The sequence below is a fragment of the Mixophyes fleayi genome, unplaced genomic scaffold (assembly GCF_038048845.1).
Source record: "Mixophyes fleayi isolate aMixFle1 unplaced genomic scaffold, aMixFle1.hap1 Scaffold_1833, whole genome shotgun sequence".
In the NCBI taxonomy this organism is placed as follows: Eukaryota; Metazoa; Chordata; class Amphibia; order Anura; family Limnodynastidae; genus Mixophyes; species Mixophyes fleayi.
The window spans coordinates 56,757-74,289 of NW_027446120.1; the positions used below are offsets into that span (position 1 = coordinate 56,757).

The 17,533-nt window shown below is 50.8% G+C and overlaps 1 protein-coding gene across 1 annotated transcript in view; it reads right to left on the reverse strand.

Moving 5' to 3' along the window:
- Positions 1 to 17,301, reverse strand: part of LOC142118984 (nuclear receptor-binding protein-like) — a 61,317-nt gene extending 44,016 nt beyond the window's left edge. The window contains exons 1-3 of the mRNA XM_075194156.1: positions 17,119 to 17,301; positions 16,946 to 17,047; positions 12,959 to 13,048 (exon numbers count right to left, since the gene is read on the reverse strand). Of these exons, the coding sequence (XP_075050257.1) occupies positions 12,959 to 13,048; positions 16,946 to 17,047; positions 17,119 to 17,286 (360 nt within the window). The 5' untranslated portion in view covers positions 17,287 to 17,301. The remainder of the gene's footprint in view (positions 1 to 12,958; positions 13,049 to 16,945; positions 17,048 to 17,118) is intronic.
- Positions 17,302 to 17,533: the final 232 nt, after the last annotated feature.

The following is a 17,533-nucleotide window of genomic DNA, read 5'->3' on the forward strand; positions in this document are numbered from 1 at the left end:
CCCGAGATTGATTACCCGTGTATGACCTTTGCCTATCCCTGGATCCTGACCCTGTGCCTGTGACCTTGACCCTTCTGCCTGTACCTGACATACTCTCTGGTGCTCTGTCCAGTACGCTGGTCTCTGGCCTGTCACTACTCCGTGTGCTACCTCCTGTACCTGACATCCTCTCTGGTGCTCTGTCCAGTCCGCTGGTCTCTGGCCTGTCACTACTCCGTGTGCTACCTCCTGTACCTGACATACTCTCTGGTGCTCTGTCCAGTCCGCTGGTCTCTGGCCTGTCACTACTCCGTGTGCTACCTCCTGTACCTGACATCCTCTCTGGTGCTCTGTCCAGTCCGCTGATCTCTGGCCTGTCACTACTCCGTGTGCTACCTCCTGTACCTGACATACTCTCTGGTGCTCTGTCCAGTCTACCGATCCCTGGCCTGCCTATAAACCGGGTGCTACCTCCTGTACCTGACATACTCTCTGGTGCTCTGTCCAGTCCGCTGGTCTCTGGCCTGTCACTACTCCGTGTGCTACCTCCTGTACCTGACATCCTCTCTGGTGCTCTGTCCAGTCCGCTGATCTCTGGCCTGTCACTACTCCGTGTGCTACCTCCTGTACCTGACATACTCTCTGGTGCTCTGTCCAGTCCGCTGGTCTCTGGCCTGTCACTACTCCGTGTGCTACCTCCTGTACCTGACATACTCTCTGGTGCTCTGTCCAGTCCGCTGATCTCTGGCCTGTCACTACTCCGTGTGCTACCTCCTGTACCTGACATCCTCTCTGGTGCTCTGTCCAGTCCGCTGATCTCTGGCCTGCCTCTACACCGTGTGCTACCTCCTGTACCTGACATACTCTCTGGTGCTCTGTCCAGTCCGCTGATCTCTGGCCTGTCACTACTCCGTGTGCTACCTCCTGTACCTGTGCGCTGCCGTGTGAGCATAAACTCATACTACTCTGAGCATAAGACCTGGGGGCATCCGAGTACCTGTGAGCGTAACCAGTCTCTACGGGAAAGGCGGCTGCTAAAGGTGAAGACCTCTTCTATCTGTTCTATGAGTTTATGCCACACTGGTGGCCATAACATTATAACCAGCTCACATACTTGGGATTTACTCCCATGGATCCTACTCCTCCTTCCCTAGCACAAGTGCTGGCTAATCAACTGCAGGCTCAATATCAGATTGCTCAAGACATTTCTACCAGATTGTCTGTTCAGGAACAAGCCTCCAGGATTACCTCTTCTCAGGAGGTTGAAGTTCAAGATCCCAAGCTTCATCTTCCAGACAGATCTTCTGGCAGCCGAAGGGATTTCCACAACTTTAGGGAAAGTTGCAAATTATATTTCAAGCTACGTCCTCTGTCTTCCGGTTTGGAACAGCAGCGAGTGGGTATTGTTATATCACTGTTGCAAGGAGATCCACAAACCTGGGCATTTGGATTGTGCCCTGACAGTCCGGAACGGTTATCTGTAGATTCTTTTTTCCAAGCCTTGGGTCTCCTGTATGACGATCCTGACAAAGTTGCTACTGCTGAGTCTAAAGTTAGATCTTTGAAACAGGGGCGTCGTTCTGCTGAAGAATATTGTACTGAATTTCGCAGGTGGGCCACAGATTGTGAATAGAATAATCCAGCTCTCTGCAGTCAGTTTCGTTTGGGCCTTACAGAACTAATAAAGGACATATTGGTGCAATATCCAGCTCCTGATTCTCTGGAGTCCTTTATGTGTTTGGCAATTCGCATTGATCGGCGAATAAATGAAAGAAGACTGGAAAAAGAATTTCATCCGCAAAACTTTTTCCCTATCTCCAGCTCAGTTAATACCGGGGATACTAGAAAAGTTCATTTGGGTGTTTACCTTGTACAGAATAAAAATTTCCTCCCTGCCCAGATTTCCCTGGTCTCTGGGAGTGTTGATGTCCTAGCTTTCCTGGACAGCGGAGCAGCTGGAAATTTTCTGGATATTTCTCTGGCTCGGCGGTTTGTTGTTCCTACCCAACCATTAAAAGTCCCAGTATCTGTTTGTGGTTTAGATGGCCACCTAATTAAGGGCGGAAGCGTGCTAGAGAGTACCAGCTCTCTTACCCTGACAGTGGGAGCACTCCATAAGGAAATGCTGTCATTCTACCTTATCCATTCGCCCACATACCCTGTGGTTCTGGGGTACCCTTGGCTTATCAAGCACAACCCAGTCCTTGATTGGTCCACAGGAGAACTGGTGGCATGGGGGAAAAACTGCCAAAGGAAATGCCTAGCAGTTAAGGTTGCTACTGCTTCCATCAAACCAGGTCTCACACTCCCGCTGCAATATCAAGATTTTGCTGATGTTTTCTCCCAGCAAGCTGCAGATACATTACCACCACATCGCCCGTATGATTGCACTATTGATATTCAGCCCAGGAGCAAATTTCCTAAGACTCGTTTATATTCTCTTTCCATGGAAGAGACCAAAGCCACGGAGAACTATATTTCTGAGGACCTGAAAAAAGGGTTCATTAGACCTTCTTGTTCACCCCTGGGTGCCGGATTTTTCTTTGTCAAAAAGAAAGATGGAGATTTGCGACCTTGCATTGATTACAGAGGTCTGAATCAGATCACCATTAAAAACAAATATCCTCTGCCACTGATTTCTCAGTTGTCGACCAGTTAAGAGGTGCTTTGGTATTTTCTAAAATAGATTTACGCGGAGCGTACAATTTGATACGCATACGGAAGGGCGATGAATGGAAGACCACTTTTATCACTCATTCTGGACATTACGAGTATTGTGTTATGCCGTTTGGTCTTTCTAATGCGCCAGCTGTGTTCCATGACTTGATCAATGATGTACTACGAGATTATCTGGGTCAATTTGTCATTGTGTATCTGGATGACATCTCGATCTATTCCTCATCTTTGCCCCAACACCGGGAACAAGTCCGTTTGGTACTACAGAAACTTAGAGACAATCATCTATTTGCCAAATTGGGGAAATGTGAGTTTGAAGTCTCCACTGTGGCATTCTTGGGGTATTTCATTTCTTCCAACGGATTTACGATGGATCCAGCCAAAGTCCGAGCTATCACTGATTGGAGCCTTCCCAGTAACCTAAAAGCCATCCAAAGGTTCCTCAGGTTTGCTAATTACTACAGGAGATTCATTCGCAATTTTTCGGTAATTGTAGCACCTAACACTCAATTAACTAAGAAAGGAGCTGATCCAGTGGTATGGCCGCCAGAAGCTGTCAAAGCATTTGATACTCTTAAAAAGGCCTTTGTTTCTGCCACTATCCTCAAACATCCTGATACAGAGCTACCTTTCATTGTTGAAGTGGATGCTTCTGAGGTTGGGATGGGGGCAGTTCTGTCACAAGTGTCCAGTTCTGATGAGAAGTTACACCCATGTGCTTTCTTCTCTAAGGAATTCTCAGCGGCAGAGATTAATTATGATGTGGGAAATTGTGAGTTGCTGGCCATTCATTGGGCATTCGAAGAATGGAGACATTGGTTGGAGGGCGCTAAGCATAACATCACGGTGTACACGGATCACAAAAATCTCCAATACATTGAGACTGCTAAGAGGTTGAATCCCAGACAGGCGCGCTGGGCTCTTTTCTTCTCTTGATTTAGTTTTGTGATCACATATCGCCCCGGTTCTAAGAATTTGAAGGCGGATGCCTTATCTAGAAGTTTTGTACAGAAACATGAGGATCCCCTTTATAACACTCCTATCATACCTTCTCAAACCATCGTTTCAGGGCTAACTCAGGATTTGACAACCCAGTTACGGGCAGTTCAGGATCAGGCTCCAGCTTCCATGTCTCCCAATTTGTTGTTTGTTACAGCTGGTCTGAGACAGTCTGTCTTGTCTGAGGTCCATGACAGCAAAATATCTGGACATCCAGGTATCACAAGACTATTAAATTACTCTCTCGTTCTGTTTGGTGGCCTTCTATGAAGAAAGACGTAAGAGACTTTGTACAGTCCTGCGAGATTTGTTCCAGGGTGAAAACACCCAGAGATTTGCCCATGGAACAGATGATGCCTTTACCCGTGCCCCGTGTTCCATGGACCCACATCTCCATGGATTTTATCACGGATTTGCCTTTGTCTAAAGGGTGTAATTGCATTTGGGTGATAGTCGATCGCTTTAGTAAGATGGCTCATTTTGTTCCTTTACCAAAGCTACCATCTGCTAAGTCTTTGGCTCCTCTGTTTATTCAAAATGTTTTCAGACTACATGGAATACCCACTAATATTGTATCAGACAGAGGTACTCAATTTGTGGCCCAGTTATGGAAATCATTTTGTGCCTTGCTTGACATTCAACTTAGTTTTTCATCAACCTATCACCCACAAACTAATGGACAGACGGAAGGGGTAAACCAGTCTTTGGAACAGTATTTAAGATGCTGCATTTCCGAATTACATGACTACTGGGTAGAACACCTGCCATGGGGGGAATTTGCCTACAATAATTCACCACACTCTTCCTCTGGCTATGCCCCATTTTTCTGCATTTATGGGAGACATCCCAAGTCTGTTTTATTTTCTGACATCATGCCACCCACCCACCGTGAGATCGGACACATTGCTCATTCTCTGAAGAGAATTTGGAAAAAGATAAACTTATCTTTGAAGCAAGCTGCGTCTCGAGCCAAGTTATTTAAGGATCGCTTCAGACGTCCTTGCAAGTTCAAGGAGGGGGATAGAGTATGGCTCTCCACTAAGAACATCAAGCTCTGCCAGCCTTCCTTTAAGTTCGGACCAAGATACATTGGTCCATTTAAGATCATCAGGAAGATTAACCCTGTTGCTTTTCAGTTGGAACTGCCCAACTCTTTAAGGATACCCCGTACGTTCCATGCATCCTTATTGAAGCCAGCTCTTACTTCCCGGAGGTTTCCCAGGAAACAGCCAAGCAAACCTGCCCAAGTGATAGTGGATGGTCTTGCGGAATATGTGATCGAAAAGATTCTTGATTCCAAATGGGTACAACGCCAACTCCACTGTTTGGTTCACTGGAAGGGGTATGGCCCTGAAGAAAGATCATGGATACCTGCCAGGAACTTGCATGTCAATGAGTTAAGAAGAGCTTTTCATCAGAAGTTTCCAGATAAGCCTAGATTAAGTGGTTCCTTAACCCCTCCTCAAAGGGGGGGGGGGGGTACTGTCACAAGCCGTGGCGGTACGCCACATCCTGATGTGATCTAGTAGCCGGGCGCATGCTCTAGTTTCTATACTGTTATTATTCTTTGGAATTATCCTTGTGGCATAGATGTAGGATAGTGTAGGAACATCCTCCAACTCCAGGGGGAGCTCTCTCATGATTCTAATTTGTTCAATTATATATTTATACATGTTCCTGGTTTATGATATGACCTATGCCAGTTCTAGCTAGTAATTAATTAGCAGCCTCCTGAGTCTGATTGTCAGCCCTGTTCTCCTCTGTCCTGATTGGCTCTTAGTACTATTTAAGGCAGTGAGGTCTGAGCCTCACTGCCGGGTATAGCATTCTGTTCCAGTACTGCTGCCTGCTCCTGTTCCTGTGTTTGGTGTTGAAACCTGAGATTGATTACCCGTGTATGACCTTTGCCTGTTCCTGGATTCTGAGCCTCTGCTAGTGACCCTGATCTATCGCCTGTCCCTGGAACCTGAGCCCTTGAAGCTCTTGCCAGTACCTGACTGTCAGAATCACTCTGTGTAATTGAGAATATCTGCCAGCAGTTGGCGCTACTGAGTACTGAGGCGCGGAGTCTAACACGCCCCTGGTTTTCACCAGGAACCCCCGCAAGGAGGTATGGACTTTGCTGCAAGGGACGTGCAGTTCACAGCCCTCAGTATCAGTCAGCTGGTGAGGTAACAATTGAGGCAGCGGTGACAGCCCACCAGGATGCAGGATGGAAGAGTAGTCAGCAAGTCGGGTCACAACCAGAGGAACGGATATAGCCAAATCAGAAGCAGGAGAGTGGTCAGGAAGCCGGGTCAATACCAAATATCAGTCTAAGCCAGAATCAGGAACCGAAGGAGAAGTCCGGAACAAGCCGGGGTCAGAATCCAAATCACAGCACACAGGAACAAATGCTGGAGCAAGGCTGAAGACCAAATACTCTGGCACTAGACATGTGTCAGAGGCTGCCTTATATACCCTAAGGTGCCTCCTGATTGGGTTAGGGAGATTTTGGCGGTAAGACATGCTGGCTGCAGACAGGTGAGCAGAGATAGCGTCCCGCTGCTAGGCAACAGCACGTGGTTGCTTGGAAGGTGCAGGCGTCCTGCACCAAGTGTCAGTGCGGAGACGGCGCCTGACACTGACATACTCTCTAGTACTCTGTCCAGTCCGCTGGTCTCTGGCCTGTCACTACTCCGTGTGCTACCTCCTGTACCTGACATACTCTCTAGTACTCTGTCCAGTCCACTGATCCCTGGCCTGCCTCTACACCGGGTGCTACCTCCTGTACCTGACATACTCTCTAGTACTCTGTCCAGTCCGCTGATCCCTGGCCTGTCACTACTCCGTGTGCTACCTCCTGTACCTGACATACTCTCTGGTGCTCTGTCCAGTCTACTGATCCCTGGCCTGTCACAACTCCGTGTGCTACCTCCTGTACCTGACATACTCTCTGGTGCTCTGTCCAGTCCACTGATCCCTGGCCTGTCACTAAACCGTGTGCTACCTCCTGTACCTGACATACTCTCTGGTGCTCTGTCCAGTCTACTGATCCCTGGCCTGCCTCTACACCGGGTGCTACCTCCTGTACCAGACATACTCTCTAGTACTCTGTCCAGTCCGCTGATCCCTGGCCTGTCACTACACCGTGTGCTACCTCCTGTACCTGACATACTCTCTGGTGCTCTGTCCAGTCTACTGATCCCTGGCCTGTCACTACTCCGTGTGCTACCTCCTGTACCTGACATACTCTCTAGTACTCTGTCCAGTCCGCTGGTCTCTGGCCTGTCACTACTCCGTGTGCTACCTCCTGTACCAGACATACTCTCTAGTACTCTGTCCAGTCCGCTGATCCCTGGCCTGTCACTACACCGTGTGCTACCTCCTGTACCTGACATACTCTCTAGTACTCTGTCCAGTCCGCTGATCCCTGGCCTGTCACTACACCGTGTGCTACCTCCTGTACCTGACATACTCTCTAGTACTCTGTCCAGTCCGCTGGTCTCTGGCCTATCACTACTCCGTGTGCTACCTCCTGTACCTGACATACTCTCTAGTACTCTGTCCAGTCCGCTGGTCTCTGGCCTATCACTACTCCGTGTGCTACCTCCTGTACCTGACATACTCTCTAGTACTCTGTCCAGTCCGCTGATCCCTGGCCTGTCACTACACCGTGTGCTACCTCCTGTACCTGACATACTCTCTAGTACTCTGTCCAGTCCGCTGGTCTCTGGCCTATCACTACTCCGTGTGCTACCTCCTGTACCTGACATACTCTCTAATACTCTGTCCAGTCCGCTGGTCTCTGGCCTATCACTACACCGTGTGCTACCTCCTGTACCTGACATACTCTCTAGTACTCTGTCCAGTCTACTGATCCCTGGCCTGTCACTACACCGTGTGCTACCTCCTGTACCTGACATACTCTCTGGTGCTCTGTCCAGTCTACTGATCCCTGGCCTGTCACTACACCGTGTGCTACCTCCTGTACCCGACATACTCTCTGGTGCTCTGTCCAGTCTACTGATCCCTGGCCTGCCTCTACACTGGGTGCTACCTCCTGTACCTGACATACTCTCTAGTACTCTGTCCAGTCCGCTGATCCCTGGCCTGTCACTACACCGTGTGCTACCTCCTGTACCTGACATACTCTCTAGTACTCTGTCCAGTCCGCTGATCCCTGGCCTGTCACTACACCGTGTGCTACCTCCTGTACCTGACATACTCTCTAGTACTCTGTCCAGTCCGCTGGTCTCTGGCCTATCACTACTCCGTGTGCTACCTCCTGTACCTGACATACTCTCTAGTACTCTGTCCAGTCCGCTGGTCTCTGGCCTATCACTACTCCGTGTGCTACCTCCTGTACCTGACATACTCTCTAGTACTCTGTCCAGTCCGCTGGTCTCTGGCCTATCACTACACCGTGTGCTACCTCCTGTACCTGACATACTCTCTAGTACTCTGTCCAGTCTACTGATCCCTGGCCTGTCACTACACCGTGTGCTACCTCCTGTACCTGACATACTCTCTGGTGCTCTGTCCAGTCTACTGATCCCTGGCCTGTCACTACTCCGTGTGCTACCTCCTGTACCTGACATACTCTCTAGTACTCTGTCCAGTCTACTGATCCCTGGCCTGTCACTACACCGTGTGCTACCTCCTGTACCTGACATACTCTCTGGTGCTCTGTCCAGTCTACCGATCCCTGGCCTGCCTATAAACCGGGTGCTACCTCCTGTACCTGACATACTCTCTGGTGCGCTGTCCAGTCTACTGATCCCTGGCCTGTCACTACTCCGTGTGCTACCTCCTGTACCTGACATACTCTCTAGTACTCTGTCCAGTCCGCTGATCCCTGGCCTATCACTACTCCGTGTGCTACCTCCTGTACCTGACATACTCTCTAGTACTCTGTCCAGTCCGCTGATCCCTGGCCTATCACTACTCCGTGTGCTACCTCCTGTACCTGACATACTCTCTAGTACTCTGTCCAGTCCGCTGATCCCTGGCCTGTCACTACTCCGTGTGCTACCTCCTGTACCTGACATACTCTCTAGTAATCTGTCCAGTCCGCTGATCCCTGGCCTGTCACTACTCCGTGTGCTACCTCCTGTACCTGACATACTCTCTGGTGCTCTGTCCAGTCTACTGATCCCTGGCCTGTCACTACTCCGTGTGCTACCTCCTGTACCTGACATACTCTCTGGTGCTCTGTCCAGTCTACTGATCCCTGGCCTGCCTCTACTCCGTGTGCTACCTCCTGTACCGGACATACTCTCTGGTGCTCTGTCCAGTCCGCTGATCCCTGGCCTATCACTACTCCGTGTGCTACCTCCTGTACCGGACATACTCTCTGGTGCTCTGTCCAGTCCGCTGGTCTCTGGCCTGTCACTACTCCGTGTGCTACCTCCTGTACCTGACATACTCTCTGGTGCTCTGTCCAGTCTACTGATCCCTGGCCTGTCACTACTCCGTGTGCTACCTCCTGTACCTGACATACTCTCTGGTGCTCTGTCCAGTCTACTGATCCCTGGCCTGTCACTACACCGGGTGCTACCTCCTGTACCTGACATACTCTCTGGTGCTCTGTCCAGTCCACTGGTCTCTGGCCTGTCACTACTCCGTGTGCTACCTCCTGTACCTGACATACTCTCTGGTGCTCTGTCCAGTCTACTGATCCCTGGCCTGTCACTACTCCGTGTGCTACCTCCTGTACCTGACATACTCTCTGGTGCTCTGTACAGTCCACTGGTCTCTGGCCTGTCACTACACCGTGTGCTACCTCCTGTACCAGACATACTCTCTGGTGCTCTGTCCAGTCTACTGATCCCTGGCCTGTCACTACACCGGGTGCTACCTCCTGTACCTGACATACTCTCTGGTGCTCTGTCCAGTCTACTGATCCCTGGCCTGTCACTACACCGGGTGCTACCTCCCGTACCTGACATACTCTCTGGTGCTCTGTCCAGTCTACTGATCCCTGGCCTGCCTCTACTCCGTGTGCTACCTCCTGTACCTGACATACTCTCTGGTGCTCTGTCCAGTCTACTGATCCCTGGCCTGCCTCTACTCCGTGTGCTACCTCCTGTACCTGACATACTCTCTGGTGCTCTGTCCAGTCTACCGATCCCTGGCCTGCCTCTACTCCGTGTGCTACCTCCTGTACCTGACATACTCTCTAGTACTCTGTCCAGTCTACTGATCCCTGGCCTGCCTCTACACCGTGTGCTACCTCCTGTACCTGACATACTCTCTGGTGCTCTGTCCAGTCTACTGATCCCTGGCCTGCCTCTACACCGTGTGCTACCTCCTGTACCTGACATACTCTCTGGTGCTCTGTCCAGTCTACCGATCCCTGGCCTGTCACTACTCCGTGTGCTACCTCCTGTACCTGACATACTCTCTGGTGCTCTGTCCAGTCTACTGATCCCTGGCCTGTCACTACTCCGTGTGCTACCTCCTGTACCTGACATACTCTCTGGTGCTCTGTCCAGTCTACCGATCCCTGGCCTGCCTCTACTCCGTGTGCTACCTCCTGTACCGGACATACTCTCTGGTGCTCTGTCCAGTCTACCGATCCCTGGCCTGCCTCTACACCGGGTGCTACCTCCTGTACCTGACATACTCTCTGGTGCTCTGTTCAGTCTACCGATCCCTGGCCTGTCACTACTCCGTGTGCTACCTCCTGTACCTGACATACTCTCTGGTGCTCTGTCCAGTCTACTGATCCCTGGCCTGCCTCTACACCGGGTGCTACCTCCTGTACCTGACATACTCTCTAGTACTCTGTCCAGTCTACTGATCCCTGGCCTGCCTCTACTCCGTGTGCTACCTCCTGTACCTGACATACTCTCTAGTACTCTGTCCAGTCTACTGATCCCTGGCCTGCCTCTACTCCGTGTGCTACCTCCTGTACCTGACATACTCTCTGGTGCTCTGTCCAGTGCACTAATCCCTGGCCTGTCACTACACCGTGTGCTACCTCCTGTACCTGACATACTCTCTGGTGCTCTGTCCAGTCCACTGATCCCTGGCCTGTCACTAAACCGGGTGCTACCTCCTGTACCTGACATACTCTCAAGTACTCTGTCCAGTCTACTGATCCCTGGCCTGCCTCTACACCGTGTGCTACCTCCTGTACCTGACATACTCTCTGGTGCTCTGTCCAGTCCACTGATCCCTGGCCTGTCACTACACCGGGTGCTACCTCCTGTACCTGACATACTCTCTGGTGCTCTGTCCAGTCTACTGATCCCTGGCCTGTCACTACTCCGTGTGCTACCTCCTGTACCTGACATACTCTCTGGTGCTCTGTCCAGTCTACCGATCCCTGGCCTGTCACTACTACGTGTGCTACCTCCTGTACCTGACATACTCTCTGGTGCTCTGTCCAGTCTACTGATCCCTGGCCTGTCACTACTCCGTGTGCTACCTCCTGTACCTGACATACTCTCTGGTGCTCTGTCTAGTCCACTGATCCCTGGCCTGTCACTACACCGTGTGCTACCTCCTGTACCTGACATACTCTCTGGTGCTCTGTCCAGTCCACTGATCCCTGGCCTGCCTCTACACCGGGTGCTACCTCCTGTACCTGACATACTCTCTGGTGCTCTGTCCAGTCCACTGATCTCTGGCCTGTCACTACTCCGTGTGCTACCTCCTGTACCTGACATACTCTCTGGTGCTCTGTCCAGTCTACTGATCCCCGGCCTATCACTACACCGTGTGCTACCTCCTGTACCTGACATACTCTCTGGTGCTCTGTCCAGTCCACTGATCCCTGGCCTGTCACTACACCGTGTGCTACCTCCTGTACCTGACATACTCTCTGGTGCTCTGTCCAGTCCGCTGATCTCTGGCCTGCCTCTACACCGTGTGCTACCTCCTGTACCTGTGCGCTGCCGTGTTAGCATAAACTCATACTACCCTGAGCATAAGACCTGGGGGCACCCGAGTACCTGTGAGCGTAACCAGTCTCTACGGGAAAGGCAGCTGCTAAAGGTGAAGACCTCTTCTACCTGTTATATGAGTTTATGCCGCAATGGTGGCCATAACATGAAGCGGACATCGGAGGACTGACTAGTAGAGTTTTCCTGTAATAAGTGCTCAGCCCTATAATACCCAGCACAACTAAGGGTAACAGACAACAGGCAGACCACCTGATTGGTGAATTGCACGAATAGTCCTCCGGGCCCACCCAGTTAGATCACAGCTTTGAAAAGACAGAAGACATGTTGATTTGTTTGAATTGCTTAGCCTGTCCTGAAACTCACTGCAGGTGTGTCATGGTGGAGACCACGCGTGACCCCCCTCTACGTAGGTCACCTCTCGTTCACAGAGATCACCAGTGAACCCCTCTGCGGAGGTCACCTCTAGTTCTCCGAGACCACGTGTGACCACTCTGTGGAGGTCACCTCTCGTTCTGTGACACCATGTGTGACCCCCCTCTGCGGAGGTCACCTCTCGTTCACAGAGACCACGCGTGACCCCCTCTACGTAGGTCACCTCTCGTTCTCAGAGACCACGCGTGACCCCCCTCTACGTAGGTCACCTCTCGTTCACAGAGATCACCAGTGAACCCCTCTGCGGAGGTCACCTCTAGTTCTCCGAGACCACGTGTGACCACTCTGTGGAGGTCACCTCTCGTTCTGTGACACCATGTGTGACCCCCCTCTGCGGAGGTCCCCTCTCGTTCACAGAGACCACGCGTGACCCCCTCTACGTAGGTCACCTCTCGTTCTCAGAGACCACGCGTGACCCCCCCCCCCTCCCCCCTCTACGTAGGTCACCTCTCGTTCTCAGAGACCACACGTGACCCCCCCTCTACGTAGGTCACCTCTCGTTCTCAGAGACCACCAGTGAACCCCTCTGTGGTGGTCACCTCTAGTTCTCTGAGACCACGTGTAACCCCTCTGCAGAGGTCACCTCTTGTGCTACGAGACCCCGTGTGACACCTCTGCAGAGGTCACCTCTCGTTCTCCGAGACAGAGCTGTGGGTGCTGCTGGAGTGGTTCCAATGTCCTCATTGGACAAACCTCTAGTAATGGCCACATACTACCACATAGATATAAACTTAATGCTTAGAAAGATCAGGACACAGTATTAATCTTCCCATGGTATATACACCAAGGAAACCCTTCTAAGAGACAGTTGGGACATCCACATATTCTAGAGCCGAAAGAACACAGTATTAATCTTCCCCACATTACATGCAATAAAGAAAACTTTCTAGAGTACATAGTTGAGGACAAAGAGTATTTTAGAATATGAAATCTCTCAGAATATATTCCACATATGACAGATGATAGACGGCTGCCATTACCTTTTCATTCATAGTCTTGTGGTTTTTCTTGGTCTTCTTCAGGAACTGTTTCAGACTTCCAGAAGACATGTACTCTGTAATGAAGATAACCTGCAGCAACAGGAGAGGAGACCTGGGTTATTACCATTTTACACTATAATAAAACATCTATACATACAATATGAGACAAGAGGAGTAATGTTCTATAGAGACAATGACACAGACAGCGTAGTACTTATATGACTGGCTATACACCCGAGGATATCTAATATCACACAAGATATAATTACAGCAATTACCTTGAGGAAACGTCACACTAAATAGGTTATTTTCAATAACATATAGTGACAGATGGGCTTCCTCTGCCACCCAGTTTGCTTTGAAGTTTTACAGTTTATTTGACTTTCTTACTGTCCCACCAATAAACTGGTGTAGCTACTGCAGGGACTAACTGTCATCCATCCCCCGGCAGTCCTGTAAGACCCCTATACCTGCTGTATGCCTGTGTCCTACAGCTAAGGACTAACACGGTCATCCATCCCCTGGCTGTCCTGTGATACTCCTATACCTGCTGTATTCCTGTGAGACCCCTATACCTGCTGTATTCCTGTGTCCTACAGATAAGGACTAACACTATCATCCATCCCCCGGCCGTCCTGTGAGACCCCTATACCTGCTGTATTCCTGTGTCCTACAGATAAGGACTTACACTCTCATCCATCCCCCGGCTGTCCTGTGAGACCCCTATATCTACTGTATTCCTGTGTCCTACAGATAAGGACTAACACTCTCATCCATCCCCCAGCTGTCCTGTGAGACCCCTATACCTGCTGTATTCCTGTGTCCTACAGATAAGGACTAACACTATCATCCATCCCCCGGCAGTCCTGTAAGACCCCTATACCTGCTGTATGCCTGTGTCCTACAGCTAAGGACTAACACGGTCATCCATCCCCTGGCTGTCCTGTGAGACCCCTATACCTGCTGTATTCCTGTGTCCTACAGATAAGGACTAACACTGTCATCCATCCCCCGGCTGTCCTGTGAGACCCCTATACCTGCTGTATTCCTGTGTCCTACAGATAAGGACTAACACTGTCATCCATCCCCCGGCTGTCCTGTGAGACCCCTATACCTGCTGTATGCCTGTGTCCTACAGCTAAGGACTAACACGGTCATCCATCCCCTGGCTGTCCTGTGATACTCCTATACCTGCTGTATTCCTGTGAGACCCCTATACCTGCTGTATTCCTGTGAGACCCCTATACCTGCTGTATTCCTGTGTCCTACAGATAAGGACTAACACTCATCCATCCGCCGGCTGTCCTGTGAGACCCCTATACCTGCTGTATTCCTGTGTCCTACAGATAAGGACTAACACTGTCATCCATCCCCCGGCCGTCCTGTGAGACCCCTATACCTGCTGTATTCCTGTGTCCTACAGATAAGGACTAACGCTCCCATTCATCCCCCGGCCGTCCTGCGAGACCCCTATACCTGCTGTATGCCGGTGTCCTACAGATAAGGACTAACACTCTCATCCATCCCCCATCTGTCCTGTGAGACCCCTATACCTGTTGTATTCCTGTGTCCTACAGATAAGGACTAACACTGTCATCCATCCCCCATCTGTCCTGTGAGACCCCTATACCTGTTGTATTCCTGTGTCCTACAGATAAGGACTAACACTCTCATCCATCCCCCATCTGTCCTGTGAGACCCCTATACCTGTTGTATTCCTGTGTCCTACAGATAAGGACTAACACTCTCATCCATCCCCCGGCAGTCCTGTGAGACCCCTATACCTGCTGCATTCCTGTTTCCTACAGATAAGGACTAACACTGTCATCCATCCCCCAGCTGTCCTGTGAGACCCCTATACCTGTTGTATTCCTGTGTCCTACAGATAAGGACTAACACTCTCATCCATCCCCCGGCAGTCCTGTGAGACCCCTATACCTGCTGCATTCCTGTTTCCTACAGATAAGGACTAACACTGTCATCCATCCCCCATCTGTCCTGTGAGACCCCTATACCTGCTGTATTCCTGTGTCCTACAGATAAGGACTAACACTCTTATCCATCCCCCTTCTGTCCTGTGAGATCCTTATACCTGCTGTATTCCTGTGTCCTACAGATAAGGACTAACACTCTCATCCATTCCCTGGCTGTCCTGTGTTGAAGCAAGGGCCCTGGGACAACACTGCCTGGTACCCAAAGTCCTGAGACTGAGTAATCGGTCAGGAAGAACTAGCAAGTAAAGAAGTGCTGCAGCAGCTACACTAGAAGGGACAAGTTTCAGATGCCGGTGAAGGAGTAAAGTGCTGATTTGCTATGTTTACATGAAATAAATGATAGTAGAGAATGAAGTGTCCGAATACATAGTACATACATAGCACATAATACATACATAGCACATAATACATACATAGCACATAATACATACATAGCACATAATACATACATAGCACATAATACATACATAGCACATAATACATACATAGCACATAATACACCTGTAGACTGGACAGACTTTCATACTGGACATCGTGTCAGTTAAGATATTTATAACATTTCTCTATCTGCCAGGTTACAGTACTGCAGTAATTAATCCCCACATAGGTCCCTTTTACCTTGTAATCCAGCCCCACCCAAAGGAGAAACTCAATAAAACTAATCTCTCAACTAACCCGACATTGATTTGTGTCTTGTTTGTACCTATCCCAAAATCCAAAAGGATCACAAGGTTCCAAAGCTACAAAGAGGTGATACACTCACCTGAGGCAAACAGGAAATATGGTGCACCTCCCAGGACACTGTACCTGCTGCACCCCGATCCCCTGACCCCCCCCCCCCCGTGCCCTCCTGCCATATCCCCTCCCCCTATGCCCCAACACACTGCCGAATCCCCTTCCCTCCTTGTACCCCATGCACCGACAGCCCCTGCACTCTTACCCTGCCTCACTACCCTCACCGCCCTCCCTCCTGCCCAGTCCCCTTATGCCCAGATGCCACCTTGCCGTGACTCTGACCCCCCCATGCCCTCCTGCCATATCCCGTCCCCCTATGCCCCAACACACTGCTGAATCCCCTTCTCACCTTGTACCCTATTCACCGACAACCCTGCACTCTTACCCTGCCTCACTACCCTCACGCCCTCCCTCCTGACCAGTCCCCTTATGCCCAGACGCCACCTTGCCGTGACTCTAACCCCCCCGTGCCCTCCTGCCATATCCCGTCCCCCTATGCCCCAACACACTGCCGAATCCCCTTCCCTTCTTGTACCCCATGCACCGACAACTCTGCACTCTTACCCTGCCTCACTACCCTCACCGCCCTCCCTCCTGCCCAGTCCCCTTATGCCCAGATGCCACCTTGCCGTGACTCTGACCCCCCCATGCCCTCCTGCCATATCCCGTCCCCCTATGCCCCAACACACTCCCGAATCCCCTTCCCTCCTTGTACCCCATGCACCGACAACCCCTGCACTCTTACCCTGCCTCACTACCCTCACCGCCCTCCCTCCTGCCCAGTCCCCTTATGCCCAGATGCCACCTTGCCGTGACTCTGACCCCCCCATGCCCTCCTGCCATATCCCGTCCCCCTATGCCCCAACACACTCCCGAATCCCCTTCCCTCCTTGTACCCCATGCACCGACAACCCCTGCACTCTTACCCTGCCTCACTACCCTCACCGCCCTCCCTCCTGATCAGTCCCCCTTATGCCCAGATGCCACCTTGCCGTGGCTCTGACCATCCCCCCCTTCCCCAAGGCAGCCCTGCCCCCCCTCCCATGATGTAACCCTGCCCCCATCCTTCCATCAGACACTAAAAGGCACGGTGGGTGATGCTGCCAGTACACGGCTGTGGTGTATTGTTCTCTGCGATGGACCGTGTATTTCTAACAATGTGTGACCCGGTCGGGCACTGGTTGATATTTACAGCACTGAGGCGTGAGTTATATAGAGACTATACAGAGACATAACACTGTATATACATTACACTCACCCGCGCTCGGTTCTCTTTCACGTCCGCCCAGTACTTATGGAATTTGACAATGTTGAGATGTTCCAGCTGAATCAGGTTATCGAACACGGCTTTAACTTTGTCCTGTAAAAACACCGCCATTCATGAGAAGGTTCCAGAGTCATACTCAGCACCACTATAGATCACACACCTACCTCCTGCAGCTTGAAATTCTTCCTCTCCGAGAACTGCACCTCATTCCAGACCACCTCAACGCCTTCCTCCGTGTCCATGGCCAGGTAGGCACTGTCAATGCCTGGGACATTACGCTGGTTGACCTGATGGTGTGTGAGCACAGAAAGGATATTATCTATAGGAGACATCTGTACACATTCCCTGTATATTGCGATATCTCTCTAAAGTAATAGTGTCTTAGGACAATCCAGAGAGCATGACTGCTCAGAGGTACTAAGCAGGGAGAATACAGCACTCAGCTCTCTACAGTGTCTTTCTAGTAATACGACCACCACACTATACGTGTCCATGGAACCTGCCCCTACTCCTACATTGCACTAACAGCTTCCACTACTGCAATACAGGAAGAAAAACAGAGACACCTGGCCACAGGAG